This window comes from Zea mays, chromosome 2 (assembly GCF_902167145.1).
Source record: "Zea mays cultivar B73 chromosome 2, Zm-B73-REFERENCE-NAM-5.0, whole genome shotgun sequence".
Lineage (NCBI taxonomy): Eukaryota > Viridiplantae > Streptophyta > Magnoliopsida > Poales > Poaceae > Zea > Zea mays.
In genome coordinates, this window is record NC_050097.1 from 237,488,286 (window position 1) to 237,513,112 (window position 24,827).

Sequence of the window (24,827 nt, forward strand, 5' to 3'; positions counted from 1 at the left end):
CTTCATACCCAAAACCACATAAAGCACTAGCCAGTACTACCTAAAAAGTTCAGTGGTAAACAAGGTATAAAGATAGACAAACTAGGGTAACCTATTTGGTCCCATCAAAATTAACCTATGCAGATCATTATGATTAATTAGAACATGAGTGGGTAAAAAGAAGCGATCAAGGGCACAACTTGCCTGACACTTGAGATTCCAGGTACCAACTTGCTCTTCGGATGACACGTAACCTCGCGCTAATCGTAGCAATACAAACAAACATGGTATATGCAAAATTAACATCACATCAAACATATGAACAAAATACATATTACTAATCTACACATTAAAATAAGATTATAGGAATAGGAATCATTAATTTTGGAGTTATGGATTTCAAGTTATGAATTTCCAAAAGTTTTAGGTGAGGGGTACAAAAGAAACTAAGTATAAAATTTTAGTTTAGGTTTCATAATAAAATAAAGTTACCAGGCGATAAACCATTTTAATATGAATTTAATGCAACTGGAATAGATTAAAAAGTAGCTAAGATGAATTTTCTATAAATTATTTAAGTTCTGGAATATTTTGGCACTAGAAATCCATTTTCTAAATTATTTTCCATATTTTCATAGAATTCTGGACTGGACGCATAATTATCCGAAACTGCAGGGGCTAACTCGCAATATTTTCCAGACTCAGGCTTCCCACGGTGGACGGCGGGTTGAATAATAAAAACCCGAAGGTTTATTTAACAATTTTACCAGAACGAAAGGGTAACTTCTGTTGTGAGCCAACCGATCAAATTTTAGTGGCTCAGATTAGATCGGCGTGATTGCGAACTGGTACGCGCCATCAGCCGCGAGATCGAGATCCAATGGTTCGGATTTTATGAGACTCAAACTAACCACATCCGTCTAATACAAGATCTACGGCTGAACGGCCTTGCTCCTATTCTCTGGCCGACCCGACGGCCTCGCCGCCAGACCCCACGGCGGAGGCCATTACCGGCGATAGCGTTCCCGCGACCTGAGATCCCCACTAGCCAACCAACTAGCGCAAATCGAATCGGGGAACATGGCGAATTTAAAGAAGTAATTCTCACCGCGATCGGAGCAGTGAGATTCCCTGCCCACGGAGGAGAGCGGACCCGCGGCGGCGCTTGAGCTACGGCGAGCGATTCCGACGTCGTTGGCCCTCAATCGCACCCGGAAAGGCCACGGACGGTTTCCAGACGCGCAGGCGACACCAATCGAGCACTTCCCCGGAACCAGAACGCGGTGAAATAACATGGCCAAAGGGCGGCGGCTGGAGCTTTCTCTCTCTCTCTTTTGTTCCTCACGGTAATGGCGCTCCCGAACTCGGCTGGTTAGTTGGCCTCTGTTCTAGGGATTAGGGATGCGAGGCGGCGCGGTCGCTTTATAGCTAGTGAGTCCGCGACGAGGGGGATCCGAGCAGGGGGCACGCCCGACGAATTCGGCGGATTCAGTTGCAACAGCCCCGACCCGAGCTCGGTCACAGTAGAAGATGGAGTTGTCGTATAAGGCCCACACGTCAGTGGCTTTGAGTGGATGCTGATGCGGCCCACCGGACAGAGACCAACACCCAGGGCAGCATGGTGGATCTGGGCCGGTTGCAGGGAACTGGGCCAAAAGTGAGGTAGCCGGCCCAACAGGAGAAAAATTGTTTTCTTTTTCTTTCTTTTGTTCATTTCCATTTCTCATTTTTAATTTTCAAATCCACTTTCAAATTTAGTTTTGGATTTCAAACTCCATTAAGTGCACAATCATAAGAACCAGCATGAGATGTCATTATATTTGTATATATATATACATATTTTATTCATTCATTTATTATTCTACATAAGCAATTGCTTTTGAATATGTAGCACACATGTAATTATTTTACGAAAAATAGTTTATATTATATGATTTCTTATTAAAAAGAAATGTTCTTCAATAAAGGCTAATTTATATAAGAATCGTTTTATTGAATTTTTATTATAAAACTTTTATTTAGGGAGGTGAGACTTCAAATGTTATGGGAGTTCTAAAGAGAAAAAAATCTAATGCAAGATCTTTGAAATTTTTTACTATATTCTCAAAATGAGATTTAGGGTGTTACAGAGAAGCACACACGAACATATAGTCCAATTCCTAGCACACCTAGGCGAATTGGCCGATGGGGAAGCATTTCGTATTCCTTTATTTTCTTTATCCCTTACTAGTACCGCTTTTGCATGGTACACCGCCCTGCCTCCTAATTCCATTAATTCTTGGAATGATTTAGAGAGTAAATTTCATAAACATTTCTTTTCTGGGGAATATGAATTAGGGCTAGCTAATTTAGCTTCAGTCCAACAGGAACGCGAAGAATCGGTTAACGATTATAACCGGAGGTTCCGGGACACTAGAAACCGATGCTTTCGAATCCATGTCGCAGACAAAGAGCTAGCAGGACTGGCTTTTAATGGGTTGCTATCCTACTTAAGAGACAAATTAGATGGGACACAATTCTTTTCAATAGCTCAGCTACATCAGCGGGCTTTAGCCTGTGAAAGCCGGTTTAAAGAGACATCAAAATCGGCCGCCTGTACTATACATCTAGTAGAGCGTGATAATTCAGATGATGAATCTACAGATGTTGTTGGGGCCATGCTTCGTTGCGCCGAAGGTCTTGCGTGAAGAAGCAGCTTCGGCTGAAATCGTCCCCAGGAAATGGCCGAAGGTTCCTTTTTATAGAGCTTCGGCGTTGCAAACCGACTTAAAGATGAAAAGACTACGTGGACCTTGTCAGATTTCCATAAGTCATTGACAAATGTAATGGACATAAATGTAATTTTACGTGGGCTGCGTCCCGCGTCTATAAATAGATGAACAGTACTCCCGAACTGTTCACGCTGACTTGGCATTTGCTTTTGCGTCACGCTTGTACTTTTTACCTTCTCTCAGGACCGAAGGTACATTTGTAATTTGAAATCATTTCTATTTTTTCCATGTTAATAAAATAGAAATGATTCTATGATGATGCTTATATTATATTTCATGCTTTATATGAGTCCTTCGTCATTACTTGTTATGTTTACGAAGGTATGTCTCTTATGACCTTCGTCCGAAACTCATTATTTCCCGAAGGGACATAATGCTTCGAAGGACGAAGGACTTTAACACTTAACACTTTTTATGTTGCCTTGTTCTTAACTCTTAGCATTTGAGAACAAGTCCCCAACATTGGCGCCCACCTCCGGTGAACTCACTTCCACTTCGAGTTTTTTGAACACCTTCGGAAGCTATAGACCCTCGCTATGGCGCCGAAGAAAGCTTCAGCGACTGGGGCTGCAGCACTGCAACCGCTGGACCCCAACCAGCTCAATACTTTGCTAGGAAGCCTCCTCAGACCCTGGAGAAGCTGCTCCAAAAGATGGACGAGTACATTCGTGCTGACAATGACTTTCGCCAAAGAAGGGAGGAGGCCTTCAGATTTTCTGAAATGACCAGGGGCTTCGGAGGAAGATCCTATCCGAGGCATGTCAGGTCCATCCACAACTCTACTCAGAATGATGATAAGGGGAGTCAGCAGAACAGACCGCAGTGCTCCTCACAGGCTTCGGGGCAACAACAAACTTTCTTCCGGCCACCAGCTCCAAAAGGCAGAGGCGCCAGGGGCTTCGGCGGAAGATTCGGAGATCAACCAAGGAAACTGTTTTGCTTGTTCTGTGGAGAAAGCAAGGGCCATACCACCAGGACGTGCCATATTACAATCCAGAAGCAAAAGGAAATAGCCGAAGCTGCATCTCAACAAGCTCAGCCGAAGCAGGTCATGCATACTGCTTCGTATCATCCACCTTACATCCCACAATACATAGACAACCACCCTGCAGCTTCTGTAGCTTCAGCAAGTCAACCTCAAGCTTCCTAGCAGCAGCCTCCGCCTCCACCTCCACTGCAACAGGGTCAACAGCCAGAAGGGAGTCAATATGCCCCACACCAAAGGGACTTCAGAGAACAATCCGAAGCTCGCACAGTCAACAGCACTGTGCCAGAGTCGAAGCACATTTATTGACACATATCCTACCTTTGATAGCAGTCTTTTCTATTCAGTTTTATTTTCTGTGAAACAAAGAACATTGTTAGTTTTCATGTAACAATTTCGTTGTTTCCCACGAGGAAAACCCATTTTCTTCACAGGCTTTACCCCATTCAAGTTATTATTCGGAGACGAAGCAATAACCCCGGAAGAAGCCAAAGCTGGATCAATAAGAGTAGTAGCTTCGGCAGAATCAGGTCCCGAAGATGCTTGCCTTGTGGAAAAGGATGCTTTAGAAGGGATCAGGCTTCAGGCCGTGGAGAATATCAATAGATATCAGGCTGAAACAGTTAAATGGCGAGATAGAAAAGTCCGGTTAAAAAATATTGAGCCGGGACACTTGGTGCTTCGGAGAGTGGCTAACCCAGATACAGTGGGTAAGCTACAGTTGAAATGGGAAGGACCATTCTTAGTAGTATCTTCGTCAAGGCCTGGATCGTACAGATTAAAGGACATGGATGGCAACCAAATTCCAAGGTCTTGGAATGCGGATGAGCTTCGGCGATACTATGTATAACATGATGTAATTTTTTATGTTTTTTCTTTTCTTTTTCATGGCACCCTTTTCCTTTCCGAAGGGGGAGAAAGGTTTTTAATGGGGCCATCATGTGTAATTTCCTTTTTTAGTCTTATAAGAGCAAAATCCCCCAAAAAATGTAAATGTAACAGCTGAGAACGCACCATCGAGTGCAGGAACTGAAAAAGAAAAAAGAGAAGAAGCTCCAAAGACGTCCCTAAGGGGATGCAGAGCTTATACCGCCTAAGTAAAAGGCGAAGAAACTCCAAAGACGTTCCTAAGGGAATGCAGAGTTTATACCGTCTAAGTAAAAGACGAAGAAGCTCCAAAGACGTTCCTAAGGGAATGCAGAGCTTATACCGCCTAAGTAAAAGGCGAAGAAACTCCAAAGACGTTCCTAAGGGAATGCAGAGTTTATACCGTCTAAGTAAAAGACGAAGAAGCTCCAAAGACGTTCCTAAGGGAATGCAGAGCTTATACCGCCTAAGTAAAAGGCGAAGAAACTCCAAAGACGTTCCTAAGGGAATGCAGAGTTTATACCGTCTAAGTAAAAGACGAGGAAGCTCCAAAGTCGTTCCTAAGGGAATGCAGAGCTGATGTGTGGTTGATTCCAAGGAAATAATGGTTGAGTGTGGCTTCGGTTATATGCTTTGGACATTCATTCGCACATTACATCATAGCATTTGCATTCATAAGCATTCATTCATAGCATTTGTGTTCCTAAGTGGTTGCTTCGGCAAAAGGAAGAAGTGGTCTTTTATGTTCCGTTATGTACAAAAAAGAAAAAGCTTCGGCAAGAGGAAGAAGCGGTCTTTTATGTTCCGTTATGTACAAAAAAGAAAAAGCTTCGGCAAGAGGAAGAAGCGGTCTTTTATGTTCCGTTATGTACAAAAAAGAAAAAGCTTCGGCAGAAAGAAGAAGTAGTCTTTTATGTTTTGTACAAAAAAAGCAAAGCTTCGGCAGAAAGAAGAAGTAGTCTTTTATGTTTTGTACAAAAAAGCAAAGCTTCGGCAGAAAGAAGAAGTAGTCTTTTATGTTTTGTACAAAAAAAAGCAAAGCTTCGGCAGAAAGAAGAAGTAGTCTTTTATGTTTTGTACAAAAAAAAAGCAAAGCTTCGGCAGAAAGAAGAAGTAGTCTTTTATGTTTTGTACAAAAAAGCAAAGCTTCGGCAGAAAGAAGAAGTAGTCTTTTATGTTTTGTACAAAAAAGCAAAGCTTCGGCAGAAAGAAGAAGTAGTCTTTTATGTTTTGTACAAAAAAGCAAAGCTTCCGCAGAAAGAAGAAGCAGTCTTTAATGCTTCGTTGTGTACGAAAAGAAGGGAAGGTGTTTTTCGCCTTCGGCTCAAAATATTGATTTCGTCCACATCAAAGCGTCTTAATAAAAGGGTAAGGATATATTACAAGGTATGTACAAAGTTCCTTGAGAACGGTTTAATTGTATTTACAACAAGTTGTTACAAATTTTCTAGCCTACTACTACTAATCTTCTTCAGGCTCCCGCTTCGGCGGCATATTCTTTAATCACCTTCAGCTTCGTCATCCTACATGAATCCAGGTATCCAGAGTAAAAATCAAGTATGAAGGAGAAGGTAAGTACAAAGTAGGATTTCTTACTGGTTCAAGATGACTTCGAGCTTCGTCTCCAGCCTTCTCCCGCCCGCCTTTTGTCCATATCATTTTTAAAAATCTATTTGAGATACTTCGGGCGAGGTCAGGTATATCGTCCAGGATTGATGGAGACAGGGTGAAGTTGGGCCTGTTGACGATCTTTCCATGCTCGCAGCCAGCCTTCAGGAATGCTGCAGCAGTACCCCGAGAAGCTACCCAGGCACAGAAGTCACCGTGCCCAGCTATAACTTCGTCAAGTTCTTCAATTTCAGCTTCGATATGATCGAAGGCTTTTGGTAAATCTTCATCCGAAGGGGTAAATTTCCCGCTGCTGGCTCCAACTGAGTAAAAGATCTTCTTTAGTTGTTGGATACAATTGTTGCTAAAATTCAAACATTTATCCTGAAGGCTTGTTAATGATTTCTTCAAATTTGAGTTGGCTTGGACTTCGGCTTCAAGTTTAGAATTAAGCTCTAGCTTTTCTTGTTCAAACTGTTTTGATTGACCGATAAGCTTCGAATTCAATTCTGATATTTTAGCTTCGGTCTCGGCCAGCAAGCCTTCGGTTGATTGAAGTTCGAAGTCTTTCTTTTCAATGATGACTGATTGTTCTTTTATTTTGCTCTCTAAATTTCTAATTATAGCTTCGTGTTTTTTGTCCTCTAAATCCTGCTGCATCTTCAGAGCCTTGCTCAGTAGCATGCTCTGCACAAAAACAGTTTTCGTTAGTAACATTTTCATTATCCAAAGCAATAAGGAACAGAGAAAAGATTGTTTACCTTGAAATTGGAATAAAATAAGCTGCCGACGATATGCTGTCGTCGGTAGCGGCTGATATCTGTCTCTAGCTTCGGAAAACCGATACTCTTTGACAGAGTACCGATGACCTTAGCTCCGGTTTGGTCTCGAATGCAGCCTAATTTTTCATCGTCCACACCTCCGAATAGAAGAGCTCCTGGCCTGTATCCGCAAGATTTGGCATAGTCCTTTAGCTCTTCTATTTCGTCCTCCGAAAGTTTTTGCCCAATTAAATTTTGAAATGAGTAGGCTTCGTCGTCCGAAGCGACTTCGGCTATTTCTTTCCCCTTCTCAGGCACTGCGGCCATGACTTTTTTAGCAGCAGCGGCAGCTTCTTCTGCAGCCATGTCTTCTAAAATTTTGTCGATATTCTCAATGGTAGTCTCTAAGTTCACATCTTCGGCTGTAGCGGCTTCGGTAGCCGCGACCTCCGAAGGTGCGACTTCGACGTTTGTTGTGTCTTCAGCAGCTGCTGTTTTCTGAATTGATGCTCTCGGTGGCGTCTTGTCAATAACTTCTGTTACGGCAATAATTCTTTGCCTTTTTGCTTTGGTTATCTTCGTTTTTTCCGGCTCCGCCACCTTTTGAAAAAGCTTCGTCAGTCGAGGCCCTAATGGACTTAGCTTCGTGGGCATGGGTTCAGTCATTACCTTTAGAATTTCCTCCACGTCGCTGGTAGAAGGTGGTGTGGGGGTCCCCTCTCCTTCGGATAGTTTTCGCTTTGGAGTTGATATCTTTCTCTTGACAATTTTCTTCTTTTTTGGTGGTTGTTCTTCATCCTTGTTTAAAGCTTCGGCCTCTCTTTTTCTTCTCTGGCCCTCAGCATCCTTGTTCAGCTGCGCATAGTCAGGATATTCGAAGCCCAGTGCATCGAGCACTCGGTTCAGCCTTCGCTTCGGACGGGTACCGAAGGCTGCTGTCATCAGTTGATCTTCTTTTTTCGAATAATTTCCAAGAATTTCATTACACATCACCTCAACTGTGTCCAGCCACTCTTGGCAGGGCTTCTTAAAATATTTCTTGAATTTGAAGTGGTAAGGAAGCCGGACAAGATCCCCTTCCTTCTTCTCCCCCTTTAACTTTGGCATTTCCCATTTTTTCAGAGTAGGGAAGACTTTGAATGCTAAGAATTCTTGAACCAGATCCCTGGTACCAATATGCTCTGCAATGATTCTGAATTCATCCATTGCCCGTTGAGTTTGACCCTCTGGTGTCATGTTGCAGTGGGGTCGGGTTTCTCCGAAAGTTAGCTCGAGTGGACTTTGCACAAGCTTCTCCTTGTCCTCATCGACCTTGACATAGAACCATTCTGATTTCCAGCCTGCCGGCCATTTGCTTCGGTAGCTAATTACAGGAAACTTTGCGGTTTTCCGGTAGGCAAAATTGTAGCAACCGAAGTTTTCATGAAGCCCATCTTTTCTGGCCTTTGTTTGATAATGCAATTCATGAACTCGACAGAAACTGTCAGCAAAAGGCTCCACTGCTTGGCTTCGGAGGGCCCAAATATAAACGCTAAGCCTAACGATAGCGTTAGGAGTTAATTGGTGAAGGTAGATGCCAAACCTCTTCAATATCTCCGCAACAATCTCGTGAACAGGGAATCTTAGCCCAGCCTTTAAAAAGCTTTTGAAGATGACAACCTCGTCCTTCTCTGGCTTCGGGGTGGTCTCTTCTCCCCCGAAGCGAAGTAGCTTCTTCTGATCTTCATTGAAAAAACCTGCTTTTACCATCTTGGCGAGATCAACCTTTGAAACAGTCGATTTTCCGAAGTCTAGGTGGCTGGGTTTGCTGGGCATGGCAATACGGTAGTCATCTTCGGAGTCGGTTTCTTCAATGTTCCCTTCTCCTTCGGCAGCTGTCGGGTTTGCTCCGGCAGCAGCTATTTCTTCCGTAGTCACCAGTCCGGAGCGCTGCATCGCTTCGGAGATGGGCACAGTCTCCGAAGCTTCAGTTTCGTCCCCCTCACGCTCAACCCTAGCTGTAGAACGAACTCTGGCCATTTAATTATGAACTTGTGAAACTTTAATACTTTTTTCTCCGAAGCAGGCTTCAAGATGGAGCTTCGTTCAAAACTGACAAACAAGCTTCGGTGATGGTTAAAAATTTTGGCAGCAAAACAGTGCAAATAGCAGTAAATGCTGTGGTAACTTCACACCTACTCGTCTGTTTATATAGTGCTGCAGGTAAGAAGGCGAAGCGGCAGGGTTTTTACACCAGGCGGGCAGTAACTTGTACTCGCTGCGCAGTGGACCGCAAAGACCAAACAGTGACTCTGCAAGGTGGGACCGACACGATCTCGGGAAATGAATCGTTTCTCGGCAACGAGCTCAGGGAAGGTGTTTTTTGGACCTTCGGCTTCCCGAAGCTTGAGAGGATTTTTTCACGGTTCAAGCTCGTTACGAAAAACGATCTAGCGTCGCGAAAGGGGCTACTGTTGGGGCCATGCTTCGTTGCGCCGAAGGTCTTGCGTGAAGAAGCAGCTTCGGCTGAAATCGTCCCCAGGAAATGGCCGAAGGTTCCTTTTTATAGAGCTTCGGCGTTGCAAACCGACTTAAAGATGAAAAGACTACGTGGACCTTGTCAGATTTCCATAAGTCATTGACAAATGTAATGGACATAAATGTAATTTTACGTGGGCTGCGTCCCGCGTCTATAAATAGATGAACAGTACTCCCGAACTGTTCACGCTGACTTGGCATTTGCTTTTGCGTCACGCTTGTACTTTTTACCTTCTCTCAGGACCGAAGGTACATTTGTAATTTGAAATCATTTCTATTTTTTCCATGTTAATAAAATAGAAATGATTCTATGATGATGCTTATATTATATTTCATGCTTTATATGAGTCCTTCGTCATTACTTGTTATGTTTACGAAGGTATGTCTCTTATGACCTTCGTCCGAAACTCATTATTTCCCGAAGGGACATAATGCTTCGAAGGACGAAGGACTTTAACACTTAACACTTTTTATGTTGCCTTGTTCTTAACTCTTAGCATTTGAGAACAAGTCCCCAACAGATGTATATACCGCTGAGTTTGTTTGGCCAGCAAAGGCCAAATCTTCCGCATGTTCGTCCTTACAACCGGTTCAAAAGAATCGGCAAGAAGAGATTAAATTTACCTTTAATGTTGCCAAATGCGATAGGATATTTGATGAACTACTAAAAATGGCAATATTAAATTAACTCGTACTATTCCTCCTATAGAAGAATTAAAGGGACGTGCTTATTGTAAGTGGCATAATTCTTTTTCCCATGCCACCAATGATTGTAATGTTTTTCGTCGATAGATACAATCGGTCATAAATGGAAGTGGACACGTAGCCGTTTCCTGTCAATTCCATAGAATCCACATGCAAAGAGGTCTTGGTTTGGCCTAAAGTGGCCGATAAGGCAAAGGCGAAAACATCGTCATTAGCGATCCTCGCACGTCAAATATATCACAAGAAGAGATTGCTCGGAAGGCTCCGGACAAGGAGACTAGCAAGTCCAGAGGCGCTAGGGGGCAGACTCAATTGAGGAGCCGAGCATGGCAACCTGACCTGAGCATTGCGAACGGTCCAACACCTATGTGCGGACGGTCTGGTGCTCAGACAGACGGTCCGGCTGATTCAGCCAGATAGTCCGCCCATGGCCAGAGGCGTCAGCGTCCACACAAAGCAAGGAAAGAGACGCAAGGGCAAAGCCAACATGATGCACATGGTCGGCTGGTAAAAGCTGGCTCTACTTTCGATCAATTGCTAGCCAAATATGCTGGCAAGAAGGTCGTTCTACACGATCGGACAACAAAGAAACCCCGGTCGCCCACTAAAACAAAACGACCGAGTAAAATGGCCCGAAAGACGACGCAACAAGCATCGCATGTTCATCCTGTCATGGCAGGATGCTTCCCATCCACCTACTCATCGTTGATGTATTGTCCTGTTCAAATATGGAATGGTACGACGATGAACCCATGGTACATGCATACTCCCTTTGTCTATTCAGGCTGGGGACACCTCCATTCTAATCCTTTTGATCCATTGATCAAATGGTCACAGCTGAGAAAGATGCAGTCCTAAACGACCTGTATGCATTGGGGCTCTATTGAATGATCACCATATTGGATTGAAAAAGATGGTGGCTTGCATCAGGGTTAGTTGATATGCTTTTGGTTCATCAACCTCCACCAAAAGGCAGGGGGCATATGTTGAACACCAAAATATACTTGCGGACGGTCCGGCCCTGAGTTCGAACGGACCGTGGTCCGGACAGTCTGCGGTGGTGGCGCCGTGTGCGCAGAGTCAGTTAGGGTTCCGAGTTTCTCGCGGGATTTGTTAGCTAAAACCGTGGGATTAGCTCGGGAAACAACTTGTAGCGGATCTAGACCTCCCCTTTATATAGATGAAGGGCTACTGTTGATTGAACCCCCAACAATCGATCAAATCAAGTCTATTTCTTGTTTTACTTATGCATTAGGAGTAGTTCTAGTTTAGCTCTAGATTAGTTTTTCCTACCCCAAATTCTCCACTTCTCTTCGGCTCTACGTCGATTAGAGGTGTCTAGGGTGGCCTGCTGACCCTAGACGAAGCCTAGGATATCTCCTCCTCGACGGGGTCCCTCCCGGGAGCAAGATTCAGGCGCTACGCGCGGACCGTCCGGCCTCCAGACGTGGACCGTCTGGCTCGTCAGGCAGGGAACACAAGCCCCGCGCCAGGTCGCGGACCGTCCGGCCCCTAACCGCGGATCGTACGCGCCTGTGCAGAAAGCACCGTCGCAGGTTCTCAACACAGTGATTGGTGCCCGAATCGGCGCCAACACAACGCACGGTATTAAATGAGACTAAAATAGAGGGACTAATATTTGCCCCCCCCCCCCCCCCTAACCAAACATATCCTTAATAAAAGGATGAGGCACAAAGGCACGAGGAGAAAGCATACTTTATTGCATAATATATGAGTCACAAAGGTACCACACACACAGCTATATACATAGCAAAACTAGAGCTGCTAGTGAAGGCATCCGCGCGCTCTGCGGATGAAGGGAATGGATACCCTTATTTATTTGGAGAACTCGAAATTCAGATTGCAGGAAAAATAAAAGAGACGACGACGAGAACTGTTTGTTCGATCGAACGAAAACAAGACTAGACGTGGTGTGCAGGAGCAGCAAGACGAGTAGGGCCGTCGTCCTCCAACCGGAAGTGGTCGAGCACGCGACCGTCCAGTCCGATGCTGTTGAACTTGGCGATGAAGTCCGGGAACGTGACGCTCCTGTACAGCGGAGGCTTGCTGGGGTCTGGAATGGGGCCATACAGCCTCTCGGTTCTCTTCTCGTCGGGGTTGAAGAAGGCAGCTACCGAGACCCTCGCCGTGTCACTGCTCTTGTTAGCCGGCACCCGGTGATCCACGCTCTTGTACCGGTCATTCGTCACAAGCTGCATGCATCATGCATGATCTCAGTGCTTTGTATGTATTAATTAAGAGGCGAATTGAAATCAAAAACAAGTGTAGTCGATGAGCTAGGTCGTCATTAATTCGTCACATCACATCCATGCATGCCTGAAGAAAGCTGCCCATGTTGACCATGAGTGCCCCAGGTCGGGGAGTGACGTCCACCCACGTCTGGCGGCCGCCTCCGCGATCGACTAGCACCTGCAGGCCGCCCATGCCGTCCTGCAGGAGGATGGTGAAGAAACCGGTGTCCGAGTGCTTCCTGACGCCGATGGTGAGGTGCGGCTCCGGGCATGGCGGGTAGTACTGGCACACGATGTGGAGCTGCTGCATGCACTCCATCTTGTGCAGGTGGTCGCTGGGCATGCCGAGGGACTCCGACAGCAGCTCGAACATGGACCGCGCCAGCTTCGTCAGTTCCTCGCCGTATTCCATCATCACGTTCCTTACATCATATCGTCATATCATCATCGTCCAACAATATAATGCATGCAATAATGCAACAATGAGTCAGAAACTAATGCGATCTACACACCGGAGAGGCTCCGGCACGAGCTCCCGCGGCGCCGGATCCGGCGCAATCTTGCAGTAGAGCGTGTCGCGCCAGTCGGCCGCCGCGGACTCGAAGAGGTCGAAGTTGGAAGCGAAGCGCACGTTGCGAGCGGGGTCCCGTGAGTAGAGCGCCTGCTTGGCCTCCAGAGAGCCCTCGTTGAACTGGCGCACCCCGCTGAGCATGCTGGCCATCAGCTCCTCCGGCACGCCGTGGTTCACCACCCAGAAGAAGCCCACCGTCCCGGCCGCGTGCTTCACCTGGGCCACCAGATCCTCGCGCCGCGCCACGGACAGGTCCACCACTGGGATGGCCGGCGCATCGTCGGAGGAGGGCAGAGCTGGTGGAGAAATGACATCCTTGAGGGACTCCGGCGGGTGGTGGAACATGGCCGGGATGGACTTGACGCCGGAGTCGACCAGGCCCTTCACACCCAGCTTGCTGTCCTCGAACGCCTGCACCTCGCGCCAGCGATCGGCGGAGCCACTGTCCTTGGCGGCGGTCGGAGCCATTTTCCTTGCCTGTTTTTTTTTTCAATTGCTAGCTTGTGTGCTTCTGCCTGCAACCACGATACGGTCTTTAAATAGAAGCGTAGGCCTTGCATATACAAACAGCCTGACCAATCTATTTTTCTCTCTCTCCATGTGCGGTGATACAGCATCATGTGCGGAACATGACTGTAATTAAGAGGAAAGATATAGAGACAGTTTCATAGGAGAGGGTAGAGTTTTATCGAATAAAACACTGTATACGCGGTTATCTAGTTTATATCTAATGTGATAGCATTGGATTCAATACACAGCCTAACAATACCAAGTCACAACCGAAACAGGGTTCTTTCCCGAGTGCCTGCGGCACTTCGAGTGTAGCATTCGGCAAATAGGGATCGGTGAACTGTTTATCGACAACGACCTCACTACCAAAACATACTGCTTTGCCGAGTGTCGCAAGCACTCGGCAAAGCCTAAAAAACACTCAACAAACTCTTTGTCGAGTGTGACACTTAGTAAAAAGGACTCAGTGAACTGTACATCAGCAACGACCTCTTTACCGATAGCATTATGTCGGACACTCGGCAAAGTCTTTACCAAGTGTCCCCTAGTGCTCGGCAAAGAAAAATTGCCGTGACAGCGACAAGTGATGGTGACAGAGACTATGTCGAGTGTCCTCAATGGCACTCGGCAAAAAGGAAGCCTTTATCGAGTGCCTGCTGGCGTGACACTCGGCAAATAAGGCTCCAGTGGGCCCCCACGACAGCCTTTGTGCCGAGAGCCGCAATTGACACTTGGCAAAGGGAGCATCTTTGTCGAGTGACTGCCAGCCTGGCACTCTCGACAAAGGGGGCAATAGTGGGCCCCTTTGCCAGTCACTTTGCCAAGTGTGCTGGGAGGCACTCGGCAAATGGAGCTTCTTTGTCGAGTGTCAGGACTACAACACTTATAAAAAAAAGCCATATCGGTTTCCAGATATGCCTTCTTTGTCGAGTGTTGTGTATACAAACCTAGCCGACCTCCGTAGAAGTTTTATGATTTCATGTGAAGGCCGGCTAGGTTTCTACACATAGTGCATGTCAACTTTCACGAAACAGAGTCAAATTTTTATCAGTCTCTACATTGATAACGTGACATGTCGACAAATTTAATGATTTTCTGACTTTGTTTGTGTTTTATACATTTTTAAAACAACTGGATCGCAAGTTCGTGGTCATGTTTCGTGAGCATGGTGTTCAAAATTTTCGGTCTGTTCCTGAAATAGGTCGTAACTTGTGCTAAATAACATGAATATCATTTTTGCATTTACTGTTTTCTATTTTTCGAGTGACTTGTGGTTCAAATCTGAATTATTCAAAGAAATTCAATTAAACGGAATAAATCTAATAGTTATAGCAAACACTTTGATAATTGTGCTAAAATTAAACATGTAGGTCTATATACTGTAGGACCACGCCATAAAACTTTGGTGTAAAAAAGAAAAAACTTTGACGAATGTCAATGAACGACATTCGGTGAAGCCTTAATTTGTTGGGTGTCTGCCAAGGGTCTCGACAAAGAAGTTAGTTTGCCGAGTGTCAACATCTGACACTCGGCATAGTTAACGGTCGTCAACCATAGACGATTGTTGATGGCCTTTTGTCGACCGTCGTGTTTCGCCGAGAGCTTGACTCTCGGCAAAGCCTCCTTTGCCTAGCGTCAATGTATACCGAGCGTTTTGCACTCGGTAAATGAGATCTGTGTCGAGTGTCTTTGTTCGTGTAACACCCTGTCCAATCCCGGACCGATGGTACTTACTCCTGGCAGCTCTCTTGTATCATATATTGTCCCCACAGACCAACACGAGTATTTTGTGTGCACTTTATCCTCACTCATGCGCACCCGCGAAAACTTCCCGGTCGATCACCTATCCCAAATTGCTCCAAGCCAAGCATGCTTAACTTGGAGGTTCTTTCGGGATAGGCTTCCGAAAAAGATGCACCTTGTTGGTATGAGTACACTATTAATTATATTAAGCTTTGGCCAGGATATCACAATCCATCCCCTTAGAAGACTGACGTCCTCATCGGTCAACCCTAATCCAGGAACCTCCCCTCTTAGTCACATATGTGTATCTAGTGTCGTCATATGACAATTCCATGTGACCACTCCGGGCCCACATGTGTCATGTGCCATATACCTGAACCCCTAACCCACACACGCCTGTGAAACCGTGATGGTCGGCTCTGATACCACTTGTCGAAGGATGACCTCACGGACAGCCTTGCATACAACAGCCTGAAGGTACAGAAATTGTAAACTTAAAGTTTAAGAACTTGGGAATAAAGTCTTTATTCTCATGCTAAGCATCTATCCTTCTTTTTCGTAGGGCTTAATTCTGAGCAACGCCCTGAGGCCTCAAAAGAATGCAGAGGATGAAAGTTGCACGATAGCTCTTGGCAACCTTCGATCAGAGGTAATTCAGCTGAGAAACGAAGCCCTGGAGAAGGACAAAATTCTAATTTCATTGGTGAGTAAAGTGAAGGAAGATGAGGCGAAATACAACGCCAGGCCGAAGCTCATAAAGCCGAGGTTGAAGACCTTCGAAAAAACTTGCCGAAGCTAATGAAAATTTTGCAGTTACCAAAACTAGCCAAGAAATTAGTGAATGGTCGAAAAACAGACTAGAGAAAAAAAGTTGATGAGCTTCGTGAATCCAAGAAAAGGTGCTTCAAAAAGTCCTTAGATTGCGTGGAAAAATTAAAAAGTCGCTTCGCAAAAGTAGATGCTTATTCTTCTGGAGAGAACTTTATTCGAGGCGACCCCGAAGGCGTCATTGATTGGATAAGCGGGGAAGCCGAAGCCTTTGAAGAAATCCTGAACGATCGCGGGGATATATGCGCCTTTTGTGGTGCTCGAGGTATTGCGGTAATTCTGGAGAAGGCTAGTTGCGACCACGTTAAAACTGCAGCCCAGGCTGAGGCCACCTTCTCCACAGATGACACAAAAGACCCTTCGGCTGTAGCTACTTTAGTGGGCAGAAAATTTTATTCTGATGTTTGGGTGAACGGTGGCCAGGAATTGGCCAACGAAATTATAAAGAAAAACGAAAAGGAAACCCATGAAGCCCGGGAAGAAGCTAAACGAGCCGAAGAAGCTGCTGAACGCGAAAGGCGCATAGGTAATGCTTTTTGAATTTTAGCTTCGACTCGCATTTTCTGGCTTCGAACTAATGATTTGCCTACTACAGCTGAATTGTCACTGCTGCTCGAGCCATATAACCCCCTATATGATCCGGTCATGAAACAAGCACTGGACATAATGAGCATTGCTAACTCCATTGTCGATGAAGTTGTCGACAAGCTGCTGAACAAAGCCGCAGAGAAAATACTTAAAGAAGATTAAACTTTGTTGTAATGATACTATGTGACATTTGGTGTTTTGAACAGTTGGTGAGACATGTAAATTATTGTAATTTATTTCTGTGCGATGCATGAAACTTATGTACATACTGTTTTTGGGCCTTCGGCGAAAAAACACCTTCCCTTCTTTTCATGCTTCGTAAAGAAAGATGCCCCTTCTATGGCCAGTCTGATAAAATTGCATTTCTCGAAGTTTGGTTCGTGCCTCAGCACACTTTCATTTAACAAAGTATTGCTGAAAATCTGCTTCGTGTCCAATCCTTTTGTTGTTAATGTGATATGATGTATGATGTAATGTTGTGCGAAATGATGCTATGATATGATGCAATATGATGACGATGCCGAAGACACACACACACGCCCACACTGGAATACACAAGACTCTGCATTCCCTTAGGAACGTCTTTTGAGTTTTTAAGCTCTGCATCCCCTTAGGAACGGCTTTTGAGCTTCTTCACCTTCTATTCCGGTGGCATTTAAGCTCTGCATCCCCTTAGGAACGACTTTTGAGCTTCTTCACCTTATATTTCGGTGGTATTTGACTCTTCATTCCTTTAGGAACGACTTTTGAGCAGAAAACTTACGCTGCGCTCCCTTAGGAACGACTTTTGAGCTTCTTCACCTTATATTTTGGTGGTATTTGGCTCTGCATTCCTTTAGGAACGACTTTTGAGCAGAAAACTTACGTTGCGCTCCCTTAGGAACGACTTTTGCAGCTTCAGATTGTAATTTTTGGATCTGCATTCTCTTAGGAACGACTTTGGAGCTTCGGAATTTACTCCGCTTTCTTAGAAACGTCTTTCGAGCTTCGAAAGTCTGTGAGGAAGATATATTTTACTCATTGATGCAGGCACAATTATTACAAGAAATCAAAATTAAGTCCTTCGTTACTTGTTTCTCGTACAAAAAATAAAATGGCATAAGAGATAAAGGTACATCAAAAGTAGGATAATCCTCAGTATATATGCTTGGATTCTGGCACAGTGCTTTTGACTGTACGAGCTTTGGATTCCTCCCGGAAGTCGCGCTGTTGTTGGGCGTGTTGGTGCCCTTCTAGCTGCTGGCTTCGGGTGTGGGTAGGTGGCAATGGTGGTGGTAATGGGAGTTGGGCCCAGGAAGCTTGTGAATGACTTGTCGAAGCGACAGAAGCTGCAGGTTGATTACCTACGTATTCTGGTACATAGGGAGAGTAGCATGAAGCAGTATGTAAGACCTGCTTCGGCTGATTCTGTCGCACCTCTGCTTCGGCAATCTCCTTTTGCTTCTGAATAGTGACATGGCATGTTCTTGTAGCTTGCTCCTTGTCTTCACCAGAGAATAAGCAGTAAAGTTTTCTGGGCTGATCCCCGTACCTTCCTTCGAAGCCCCTGCCGCCTCTGCCCCTTGGGGTTGGTGGCCTGAAAGAACCTTGTTGTTGCCCTGAGGATTGAGAGCTGTGTTGTGGCCTTTGAAGCTGGTTTCCTCTGTCATCACTTTGGCTGGAGTTATGGATTGATCTTACATGCCTAGGGTGGATTCTTCCTCCGAAGCCCCTAGTCATTTCAGAAAACCTGTAGGCTTCTTCCCTTCTCTGGCGGAAATCATTATCAGCCCGATTGTATTCATCCATCTTTTGAAGGAGCTTCTTCAGGGTCTAAGGGGGCTTCCTGGCAAAATATTGAGCCATAGGCCCTGGCTGAAGCCCTTTGATCATGGCCTCAATGACAATTTCATTGGGCACTGTGGGCGCTTGTGCTCTCAGACGCAAGAACCTTCGGACATACGCCTGGAGGTATTCTTTGTGGTCTTGTGTGCACTAGAACAAAGCCTGAGCAGTGACCGACTTCGTCTGAAACCTTTGGAAACTAGTGATCAGCATGTCCTTCAGCTTCTGCCACGATGTGATTGTTCCTGGCCGGAGAGAAGAGTACCAGGTTTGTGTGACATTTTTTACTGCCATGACGAAGGATTTCGCCATGACTACTGTGTTGCCCTCATATGAAGATATTGTTGCTTCGTAACTCATTAGAAACTGCTTCGGGTCTGAGTGCCCATCATAAATAGGGAGATGGGGTGGCTTGTATGATGGGGGCCATGGGGTAGCTTGCAGTTCTGCTGATAGAGGAGAAGCATCATCAAAAGCAAAATTTTCATGATGGAAATCATCATACCATTCGTCATCATCGTAGGAATTGTCCTGACGAAGCTCTCTGCATTGAGGTCTTCGGTCCTGGTCATCTTGAGTGAGATGACGCATTTCCTCAGCGGCCACATCGATCTTCTTCTGAAGATCGGCAAGACGAAGCATCTTCTCCTTCTTCCTCTGGACCTATTGATGGATGGTTTCGAGGTCCCTGATTTCTTGGTCCAACTCCTCCTGAGGTGTTGGACTTGTAGCCTTCCTTTTTTGACTTCTAGCTTTGCGTAGTGTTTCTTGGTTGACGTCCAGTGGCTGCAATGCAGCCCCCAGCGCTGAAGATTTCTTTGGTAGCATGACGAAGGTCACAGCTTGCTAAAGGTGGTCGAATGAGTTCATCGGAAGTGGGCGCCAATGTTGGGGACTTGTTCTCAAATGCTATGAGTTAAGAACAAGGCAACACAAATGTTAATGGTTAAAGGCCTTCGTCCTCCGAAGCATTATCTCCCTCAGGATATAATGATCATCAGACGAAGGTCATGAAGGGCATACCTTCATCATCTCAATATGTAATGGAAAGCAGAAGCATGAGTTACATATAAAGAATACGAATAATCATCTTAAATCATTAGATTATTTATGTTCTTATTGAATAACCATGAATAAACATTAACGATATTGAATTACATTTGTACCTTCGGTTTGACAGAAGGTAAGAATCCAAGTGTGACGTGCGAGTGAATACAAGTCAGCGTGGACAGTACGGTGTTACTGTTCATCTATTTATAGGCACAGGACGCAGCCTGGGTAAAATTACATCCATGTCCTTGACACTTACTACTGACTAAAGAGTAATCAGTCGAGGACTTGGCAGTATATTCCCCTTTAGGTTGGTTCCATTCTCCATCACCGCCCTTGTGCTAAGCCGAAGCTTCTTCATTCGTAGCTTCGGAATTGATTCATCCTTCTCCCAGATCGCGCCTTTCATATCATGCACACCTTCATCTCAAAGGCGAAGGTTCCTGTGACAGTATATTATACTTGGAAAGCATGTTAGTCATGTTTTTGAGGACCTTCGAAAGACGAAGGCCCCCAACACAGCCCTTCAAACAAGCATGTATCTGCTCATACATCATCTTGAGTGCACGAAGGAGTTTCTGTGCCTCATACAGGCTCTTTGGCAGAACATGATCCTCCAAAAGAAAACTACCAATAACTGTCAACAAACCATCGAAGGCGTCTCGACTCAAACTATACAACAACTCTAACGCAATTATTCATCCAATGACATCTAGTTGAGAAACCTTTGTCTTGCCATGAAGGGGTTTCTGTGTCGCATTAAACATGTCGTAGAACGCCTTCTCTCTCGTACGATATGCTTCTGGCTCATCCTCCATAAGTTCTTCAGCGAACTATGCCTCGTGATAGTCGTTCAACATGTCCGCTACCCCTGCATCAGCATCATAATCCTTGATGCGTTGTCTCACCACCTCCTCTCTCGTACGATATGCTTCACCATGGAAGATCCACCGGGTATAGTCTGTCATAAATCCATTCTTCCAAATATGTTCTCCCATGGCATTCTTTGTTTGTCTTTTCCTATTTGCACATTTGTTGCACGAACATGGGACTAGACTCGCTCCTTTAGCAGCTTTGCCAAATACTCATTCCAAGAAAGCATTGGTCTTTGTAATTCATTCAAGGGTGACATCTTTTCTTCTTATGTGGCCTGTGTACATCTACTCACGGTCCTCCATCCTCTAACATAGATAATAGCATAGTGTAATATAAACATGTAATGCATCTACAGTATGTTCCTACCTTCTAATTGGTGAGGATAGGTCGTAATTCCACCCACGGTTGCATAGGTGGGGTTAGTTTCCATTCTCTACTCTGATTCGGGATAGAATTTTGGTAGCACATCCCCGCTGTTCTCCAAATATACATCCTTGTAGGGAGTGTGTGTATCTAGAGAACAACAAGGAGGTGCTGCCAAAACTCTGTCTCGGACAGGAGCATAACATGGAAACTAACCCCATCTACGCATTAGCGGGCTGTCCAAAAAATGTGGACAATTCGAAACAGATACGATTATCGATATGTAAAGATCTGCATATTTGCAATTGTATTTCTTTCGAACAAGAGACGCTTAACTGGGTTACCTGATCTACGACCATGATAAAGAAATAGAGGTTATACCTACGGTGGCGGTGAAGTCAGGCTAGCGGTGTTGTGGCGGGTCGATGCAGTGGTGACGTGTCGTGGTGCAGGAAGACCCGCGGCGGCTAGGAGATAAGTATCTTCTCTGCAAAAAATGAGCACAAGTCTGTCAAGACAAAATTTCGACAGCACCTCCCCTGCATGATGATCTTTCCAAAACCTGCAAATAAAACTAACAACGCGATGGCTGACAAGCACATATATATCAACGACGCGATGGCAGACAATCACATATACATCAGTCTATATACTATTAAAGACAATATGATCACTGACCCATCATTACTTGAATCGATGAATGGAAAATGTAGCATCTAGCATTATTTAGTGGAAAAAGGCTATAGTTCTGCATAAATTTCGAGTTATTTTTGAAAGGAGCATCACTACAGGCTACTCGCTCACTACTTTTCCCTGTCTTGAAGCTCCAATCACTACTTTTCCCTGTCTTGAAGCTCCAAGACATGCATACAAGTTGATTTCCACTATTTTCCCTTCTTACCTCGATACTTCCTTCTTTTCTCCTCTATGATGCTACCTCGATGGGGGGGGGGGGATGTGGGAAGCCTGGGGGTACAACCTCAATTTTCACTAAGATTCAACTTCGTTCGACCAAGGACATGAATGGGGGGTAAATCTTGATGTGGGAAGCGCCAAGTCGTTGACCTCAACCCATGCATACTCCCACACACGAATGAATTGGAGAATACTGGGACTCCATCCCAACAAACGACACGGGAGACGGGACCCTATGCAATGAGCAATTTTGTCCCGGCCATGGCATTTGTCCTATATATATATGCAAATATTTGTACATCGAAGCAATCATTGAAGGCACCCATTTGGCAATCATTGAAGGCACAAATTTGGTATGGCCTATATATTAACTTCCCTAACAAATAATTGTACATGTGCACCGTGTGCATGGTCTTGGGTTAGGCCCTCTCTATGGGCTCCACACGTAGGTATTACTATATAAAAATTTAACATTGTTTCATAAAAATTGTCGTATATACAAACCTATGATCCTCCCCCCATTTGTTTGTTATAGACATCACTATATTTTAATTTTTAAGGGGCCGGGTCTCTGTTTAATAGATACCAATTAATACACGCCTCCTAGTTTTTGTATGGAGAGTTATTTCACGTTTCCATCTATATGTCATTATCTAGTACTATATATGTCTTTTGTAGCCAATCATTGAACTATAAAGAGAAAGCAACGTGGCGCCTCAAAGGCGAGGGTAGAAGAAAAGATCATAAGCAATATATAGCCACAAAATACTGCACGTGGAGTATTATCTTACGCTAAGCCCTCGTGTAGATCTCGCCATTATTACTCCATACCAAAAAAAAAATCATCGACGAGCAGATAATTCATGAGATATATATTCATCGAGGTAGGTGCAACGTCGTCGCTGCTCTGAGATCCCAGGCACAATAATTCATGAGTGAGACGTACAGATGACAACAATGGTTGCTACATGCATGCTGTTGGGGGTATCATTGCTTTTGTGTTCACATTGATTAAATGTTGAGCCTGCATTCAGCCAACGAGGGGTCTAGAATTTGGGACCACAACTCACAAAACAAGCCAAAGACAATTTGGCATGTGCGCTTACGTGCCGACAGACGAAACATTGTGATATATATTCATCACCTAGTGTGATAGACCATAACCTTACGTGTCGACAGACAAAACATTGTGATATATATTTATCACCTAGGATGATAGACCATAACCTGGACCAACCATCCTGGCGTGTCCACCCGCTGAGCCAACCTCCCTCCCGCGTCCCATCTTAGCCGGGCGACCGAACCCCCGCGCCCCATCACTTAGAGTCGAGCCGAGCCACCTCTGAAATGGCTTCATCTTTACTTAATGACTTAAATGTTACGTAGACTTTAAAATGACTTAAATGTGGTTTGGATGGCACAATAATAACTTAATATTTTCTGGAATGACTGAACCAACAACATAAGAAATGTATGAGAAACCCCTGAAAAATGCTGAAAACCAATAATAACTAATGTTTTCTGCAAAAATGATTTAATATTTACTAGGATGACTTAATGTTTATTAGAATGACTTAACATTGTCTGAATGCCTGAATGGCTTTGCTTGGACTTTGAAATGACTTATTGTTGTCTGGACGCTAGAATGACTGAACCAATAACAAAGGATGTCTGAGAAACATAAAAATGACAGAATGACTTAATGTACGCAGGAAGGGAGCCACACATAGGGGAGGAGTCAACACGTGGCTACAAAATGAGCCGCGCGGGGAGCACGGTCGAGCGGGGGGACGCACAAGGGTGGTCCAGGTCATATATACATACACACACACACAAGTGGGTCTACAGGGTATGCCATGACATACCTTGTAGATCCACCCATGTCTCCGGCAGTCTTCCTACAAATAAATTACAATATAACCTCACCATAAACTTTCTTCTAACACCCGAGCATGGTCCCAGAGGTGCAAGAGCACCCCAAAGAGATCGAGGGTGGTGAGATTCAACCGGTTGTTTGGACCCTGTGATGAGAAAGTGAAGATGCTATCACAATGCAGGCGAACAACATCTAGATCTATAATGAGCAACAAGGCGTCACTGCCTCAAAACTAACTAGGGTTCTTAATAGCATTACATTGCTGATAGCAGCCAACCTTCAGTGTGGCTCTCCATCTTCATAAACATTCTAGTAGTATACCTTTCATGTGCATCATATTGACTACGTGTACTGAAATGTGTATGTAGATACTATAAGTGGTAAAAACATTATGGTGAGGTACCTTCGATACTAAATTGGCTAGCTTGGGCGACCGAGAAACTCATCTTTTGTTGTTGAGGTGATCGAATGTCGCTTTTATAAGCAAGAGCAATGTTGGTAAAGGGGGGGTCAATGGTGGAGAATCAATAATGTGATAGTTAGGCGCATCCAACGACTAAAACAAACATTGATGAGTTGGTACAAAAAATCAATAGATGCCAAATGTTACTATTTGTGTAGTAGCTTTATCTAGTATGGATATATCACTATTGGTTTATACCTTGAACTGACAGTGATATTTCAATACTGGTGATTGTATTAGGTGGCTCTAATAGGAACTAACATTGTCGGTAGATTTGCTTCCAACCAATTTTATAGATCTCGCCATCAAGGCTTACCACACGCCAATGATAAGTATGTAGGATGTTTGCTAGGTTTGGGCCTCAAACCCATAGAGGATCTCAGAGAGGCACATGGCATCATCAAAGAGCTTGTGTAGAGGCAAAGCGACTTTGTGATGAATATGTGACCATTCAATTAATGCAAGGAACCCAAGTTAGAACATTATGCCCTTGTAGTTAATTGGTTTAAGTAAAATATTTAGTGGTAGCCTTCGAATATGTAATAGCCCTATAAATAAGCATAGAGGTTGCCCAATATATCTACATCTCCTAGTCTATCTCCCTATGATTTATTTGCTTTTGAAAATTCCATTATTATACTTTCAGCCAAATGCAAATGTATTTGAAAAGAATTTATCAAAAAGATTTGCAAAAATCAACCAAGTAGTGCAAATATGGTCCAAAATTTTAACTATGTCAAAAACACTCATATTCACCTAGAATTTCTTCCATTTC

The 24,827-nt window shown here is 44.5% G+C and overlaps 1 protein-coding gene and 1 long non-coding RNA gene across 2 annotated transcripts; both read right to left on the reverse strand.

The window, feature by feature from the left end:
* Positions 1 to 11,892: 11,892 nt before the first annotated feature.
* LOC100282831 (1-aminocyclopropane-1-carboxylate oxidase) lies at positions 11,893 to 13,525 on the reverse strand. Its single transcript, NM_001155737.2, has 3 exons — positions 12,958 to 13,525; positions 12,531 to 12,867; positions 11,893 to 12,406 (listed from the first exon to the last, which is right to left on the reverse strand). Exons 1-3 carry the CDS (start codon positions 13,482 to 13,484, stop codon positions 12,116 to 12,118), a joined length of 1,155 nt encoding a protein of 384 aa, NP_001149209.1. The 5' UTR covers positions 13,485 to 13,525; the 3' UTR covers positions 11,893 to 12,115.
* Positions 13,526 to 20,084: 6,559 nt separating this feature from the next.
* Positions 20,085 to 21,979, reverse strand: LOC118476447 (uncharacterized). The gene is made up of 2 exons (XR_004856547.1): positions 21,700 to 21,979; positions 20,085 to 21,285 (listed from the first exon to the last, which is right to left on the reverse strand). It is a non-coding gene; the product is annotated as an uncharacterized lncRNA (long non-coding RNA).
* Between the last annotated feature and the right edge of the window lie 2,848 nt (positions 21,980 to 24,827).